At 40.7% G+C, this 6202-nt stretch overlaps 1 protein-coding gene across 2 annotated transcripts; it reads right to left on the bottom strand.

Moving 5' to 3' along the window:
• Positions 1–355: 355 nt before the first annotated feature.
• Positions 356–3914, bottom strand: irx3a (iroquois homeobox 3a). 2 transcript variants are annotated; one of them, XM_044360444.1, is made up of 3 exons: positions 3386–3914; positions 1704–2745; positions 591–731 (listed from the first exon to the last, which is right to left on the bottom strand). In XM_044360444.1, the coding sequence occupies exons 1-3, from the start codon at positions 3602–3604 to the stop codon at positions 715–717; spliced, it is 1278 nt and encodes a 425-aa protein (XP_044216379.1). In that variant the 5' UTR covers positions 3605–3914; the 3' UTR covers positions 591–714. The 2 variants fall into 2 exon arrangements, with proteins under 2 accessions (XP_044216370.1, XP_044216379.1); XM_044360435.1 differs by having other exon boundaries at positions 356–2745; positions 3386–3913.
• Between the last annotated feature and the right edge of the window lie 2288 nt (positions 3915–6202).

Here is a 6202-nt window from a genome sequence, read left to right on the forward strand (position 1 = left end):
CCTCAAACAGCCATTCATTACCTAAAGTCTCTTTATAGACCATACCATTTCAGACGAAAATTAATGAAAGAATTATTCATTTTAATGCGACCACTACGCCTCTATGAGGATAATCCCACAACATTAATATCCAAATGTATGCCGCAATACTGGCTAATTAGCCTTAAGTCCCTCTACTATGAAAGTATGATAAATCCCTCTCGAATATTTACTTATCACGGAGGATGAAGTCTGCGCCTCAGGCTGTCCACTAACACACATGCAAAACCAAAGCAATGCAATTCCAGCTGCAATGGCACAATAACAACCAAGCATCAAAAGCAGCTGTCAAAATAGCTCGGCCAAAAACCAACCATTTTTTAAAGTTGCAGCAATTCATTTATTAGCCAAAATATAGACTTTCTTGTACAATTTGGTTCACAAGTATGTACATATTCTTAACTTTATATACAAAACATTTGAACATCAAATCCTCACAGAACTTACAAAAAGAAAAAAGAAAAAAAACTCACAGACTACAGGTTCATACATTATTACATTAGCAGTTTTACACAGGACATGCTTACAATGTAAGTATACAGAGATGTATTATTCTTATTTTACATTCCATATTCAAATTAAAAGCAAAAAAAAAAAAACAAAAACAAAAAAACAAAAAAAGAGGATGAGTGAGGGGTTATGGAGAGGAAAGAGCCGAAAGAACCACCGCTGCTTCTAGTTGGTTCTGAGGTCTGAAATACACAGGGATAAAACAGAATGAAAAAAAAAATGTAGTGATCTAAAAAAAAAAAAAAGAAGAAAAAAACCACTAACAATAGCCTCATGAAGAGCTAAAACACAAAGTGATATAAAAGTGACAATTGCCTTTCAAAAACGAGCCTGTAGTGAATTTGCATTGAGCTCATTTGCATGACCAAACAAGTAAGTGTAACATAGGCCTTGACGAAATAACACAAGCGCACACACAGGGATAAAAAAAAATATCTTAGAATAAAAGCTAATTTGGGTAAATATGTCGTTTAAAACAGAAAATGTGATATGACATCAAAAAGAAAATCCCCAAATGTCATCAACTGACATCCTCGCTATGTTTGAACTGGGTGGAAAGCTGTTTTTAACAACTTTTTCTCTGCATCCAAGGCACTAAGTTCTCTCTGAAATAGTGGCAATGAAAATTAAAATGCATTAATTAAACTGCCTATTATCAGAGCCCATGCTGGGCATCAGTGAATTTAGTGTTGAAAGTTGGTTGGTTTAATGGGCTCTATGTAAACAATTAAATACAAGCACTTGGGCCTTAATATCACATGGATGTAACAACACCAAATTAAGAAAAGGGGGCATACAAATCAACAACACTTTTCACCCAATTCAACATTTGTCTTTTCTCTTAAATGCTTTCTGATCTGCACTTGCTTTAATAAACCTCTCGGACATTTTTCAAAGCAGTTACACACACATACACACTCACACACACACACACACACACACACACACACACACACACGCACACACACTGTATTCTGTAAGCTGTAACATTGTAACACTGTTCATCTGTGTGGCCTAGAGAGAAAGAAATCCATCAACAGGCAAAGAAGGCAAAAGGAGGTCTAAAATAATAGAAATGAATGACGGGCAATGGACTAGTGTCTTTGTTTTTGTAGTTATTTATACATGCGCGTCTCAGTGTCGGGGACATGTACCTGTGACTGGAGTCTCTGAACTATGACTCTTGTCCTCCGTTTGCCTGCTGCTGTAGAGGGCCAGGCTGGTGGCAGTGGCCTGGTTTGCCAGTCCCAGATAATGATTAGAGTTCAGTAAAGCCAGCTGATGCGCCGAGAAGGCTCGGTTCGTCCAGTTCTGGATTTTCCCAACGGGACAAGAAGAGATGAGTCTGTGAGGGGTTATTATGGTTTGGGCGGCCGGCCCTGCGGAGTTGCTGCCGTTCATTTGTGGCGATTTGCGCGGATTGTCAGGGGCCGTGGCTGTCTCTGCCAAAGACCAAATCTTTGGCTTTTGGGCTGGGGCTGGGTTGTTTTCTGAGGGCGGTGAGTTAACGGACACCGGGTTCAGTTTGAGCTGTTCCCCGTTTGGCTGGGACGTTTTGATTTCCAAAGAAGAGTGGTGATGGTGGAGGTGGTGACTGTGGAAGTGCTCTCCCCCTCTCTCCACGTCTTTACCCTCTTTCCCCACAGCCTTTAGAAACCTCTGGTCGGGCCCTTGTAAATCCTCATAGCCGTCAGAAATCTCAGAGTCACTCCTCCCGTCTAGTTTTATATCTGAATGCAGGTCGTCCTGGTCGTCCAAGTCGTCCTTGTTCTCGATATTTTCCGTGTCGATGTTCTCCAAGTCGATCTCCTCCTCGTCCTCCCTCTTGTCCCCCTCCTCCCCCTCGTGATCGCTGGGGTAAACATTTCCCTCTTCGTCGGTGCGGTTCCGGGGGGCCCAGGTCATCTTGTTCTCCTTCTTTAGCCTCCTCCTGGCGTTGGCGAACCAGGTGGACACCTGGGTGAGAGTCATTTTGGTGATGATGGCCAGCATGATCTTCTCGCCCTTGGTAGGGTAGGGGTTCTTGCGGTGTTCACTGAGCCAGGCCTTCAGGGTGCTGGTGCTCTCCCTGGTGGCGTTTTTGGGTCTGGACGGGTCACCGAACTGATATTGGCCATATGGATAAAAAGCAGGGTGATGGTGGGCAAACCCTGGGTGCTGGACACCGGGACTGTCTTTCAGTTCATACTGAGCCCCCTGCAAAGACAAAGAATCCAAGAGTCAGAGGGATTTATTAGACTTAAAAATTAATACCATAAACAAATACTTGTTCTGAAATTCTTCTTCATGACACATATTATCATGATCCCACAGTAAGCTTTGTGGATTTACAGCAATAAAACAATAATGAGGTTATCATTGAAGTGTAAACAAACAAAATGGTTAACGTATTTTTTGTCACAACTTAAATTGTTATTCACGTCCCACTAGCCTAAAAAATGAACGAAATTTTGTGATATTTTTAATTTCTATAAATCAAATACTTCGAAGGAGAAGACTTCACTTTTACAAACTTATAGACTACCCCACCTATACCTGTAAACCTCCCACAGCACTTTACACCATTTTATTCACTCTTTATTCACTCAGTTTTCTATTTTTTTCGGCTAAACCTTCAACCGAAAGCTCGATTTGTTAATGTGTTAATTTTTAACCACTTTTAACTCATTTTCACAAAACAATTCAACGACAAAGTTCACCACGGCGCTCCTAAAGTTTACACTTAAAAAGTGCCAATAAAGCTCTCGTCGAGGCCCGCGTAGTTTCATCGTTTCTTTTAAAGTGTAACATGTAAACTGACTTATAAGAGACTTAACGAGAGCAGAGAGTTACTCACCAATTGATTGAAAATTGATATATCGTTTGAGTAGGGGAGAAACGCTCCATAGCCTTGCGCTGCTGCGGCGAAAGGAGATCCATACATAGTGGAGAGGACGTTGGAGAGTGCGCCGGACGGACTGAGCTCTGTCCCGGCCCGGGCATTGCTGGCGATCCCCTGGCGCTCCGGTGGGTATATCGGTCGGATGTACTGATATCCCAGCTGAGGGAAAGACATGGTGGCAGGAAAGGGGGAAAAAGTCTGCTGCAATCACACAAAGCAAGGGAATTGCCTCGATATCCACTTTTACAGTGTGAGCATGTGAGCAACAAAAGGTGCAAGCAAGGGAAGTCTATATTTCCTCGGGAACAGCCAGTGTAAACGATCCGGTTGCGCCCCTTATTTCTTCCTCTTCTTCTTCTTTCCACCCTCACTTCCCTATTGATCTGGATGGACTAAGGTCAGGTCCTTACAGATTGCTTTAGATTATTGGGACTCCCTTGCTCAGATTGACATTTCTAGTCGTTTAGAAGCCCCTCCTATTTCTCAAATCTCACCCCTCTCATGCACACCACACACCAAACAGCGCTCTCTCTCTTTCTCCCTCCCTCCCTCCTCTCTCTCTCTCTCTCTCTCTCTCTCGCTCTCTCTCTCTCTCTCTTTCTCTCTCTCTCCCTCTCTCGGATAAGTGCACTGACTTCGCGAGCTCTTATTTGAATGGGGTTTCAAATCTCATTTTATGGCTCGCCAATCTATTTCATTTGTTATTTGTTCTCGTCTGTCCTACCACCGTTTTTTTTGTGTTAATTCACATTTTTTTTTGTCCGTTTGCACAACTGTAAATATTTGGTGTCAGTGACTGATTAACTTTCTTTGTCTGAAGTTTCTTTTTAATACACAAATGCAGAAGAAAGTTGCCGAACCAAACTTGGAGACTCATCTCCAAGAAGGTATTGGTTAAATAAAGTAAAATTGGGGAGTAAAAGCTGAGTATAAGCCGGTTTCAGCTCCTTTTCTAATAAGGGGATAGACTTTACATACACCTTTTTAAATTGACATACGTTTAAATTCCCCCAAATCTTAATGGCCAGTATCAAACGCACGTAAATCACTAACAGAAAACCTGAAAATAATTATGAAGTAATGTCTTTGTAAGTACTGTCGGTGGTCATGTTTTGCAATGACCCTATATCACAGGTTATACACACCTATTTATCGCTACATCACTGGGTGCAAGCTGTGTTTTCTTACACCGGGTTTGAGGTGTTATGGGCTCTTGGTGGCAGGCGAATCGCAGTCAATTCATTCTTTAATTTGAGACATCAAACGGGTCCCGTGTAGCCACTTGACATCAAAGAGAGAGCTGATGATAGACGCATTACACTGTTAATGAAGACTAAGTGTAAAGTAACAGCAATGATAAGTAATAAACATTATAGTGAATTGGACTGGAAAGATGTTTATTCTGGTGAAACAACACGCGGATTTCAATAAACAAAGGCAAAAAATAAATAAAATAAAAATATATAAATAAACAAATGGAATAAAATAAAATAAAACAAATAGAATAACCATCTTAATAATAATAATAATAATAATAATAATAATAATACTAATACTAATAATAATAATAATAATAATAATAATTCGTGAATAAACATATGGTTCGAAGTGAGTCAACAAATAATTTAGGCTACTGTTTTTAAATGAAAGATCTTAATCCACTAAAATCCGGAAAGACCGCACCTTCAAGAAATCCATTTGATAATTTTGATTCAACCTGATGTTTCTTGTAAATAATACGGATTAAAACAAAACAAGGGAGTCAGAATTGAAATTCCGTGAATCAATATAGAAAAGTGTGTACGGGACAACCATAATCGCATTTCAACTCGACTTTGTACCAGCATCTGTTTTGTTAATCGTTTGCAAAACAACACCAGAGGTTGAATTATTATTTCACGCACTTTATTTGAATGTGGTAAGTCTCAATGCAATACTGACAGCGAGATGAAATCTCATCAATCTCAGTTTAGTTTTGATAATGCGATCCGGGTTTCCAAGAACTCTGAACTTGTATAAACCTTTAATCTTCTTTTGAAGCAGATAGTTATCATTGTCTGGGAGGGATAATAGCAGCTATAATTTCTTATATAGAGCTACCATAAGGATACGCCTTATTTCTGTAAACCTCTGTCCTGAATCTGTGTGTGTTCTTCGCCGACATCCACCCCAACCCGGATTATGGGGTTATTAATTACAGCGGCTTGCTGGTGCCATCCGACCGGAATGGTAATCACTACATTGCAGTCAATAGCACGCTCACACTTGACACACACACACACACACACATGCGCGCGCGCGCGCATACACACACACACACACACACACACACACACACACACACACACATATATAACATCGACATGCAAACTGAGTCGGTCCAGACAGTCAAGTAAAGAGTGGTTAAAGATAAGTGGATGGTATTTGACATTTAGATAGGCTACACAGCCGCATAATAAGTGTAAAGAATAAAGAGAAGAAGAAAAAAAGCACGTCCTTTTCAAACGCTTAAAACATCAGAGAGAGAGAGAGAGAGAGGGAGAGACAGACAGAGAGAGAGAGAGAGAGAGAGAGAGAGAGAGAGAGAGAGAGAGAGAGAGAGAGAGAGAGAGGGAGAGACAGAGAGAGAGAGAGAGAGAGAGAGAGAAGGGAACATCAAGTTGGCTTAAAATATTGGACTCCGTTATTGAACCTGTTTCCCTTTATGGTTGCAAGGTCTGAGGTCCACTTGCCAACCAAGATTTTACAAAATGGGACAAAAACCAAATTGAG

The sequence above is a fragment of the Thunnus albacares genome, chromosome 1 (assembly GCF_914725855.1).
Source record: "Thunnus albacares chromosome 1, fThuAlb1.1, whole genome shotgun sequence".
Taxonomy (NCBI): domain Eukaryota; kingdom Metazoa; phylum Chordata; class Actinopteri; order Scombriformes; family Scombridae; genus Thunnus; species Thunnus albacares.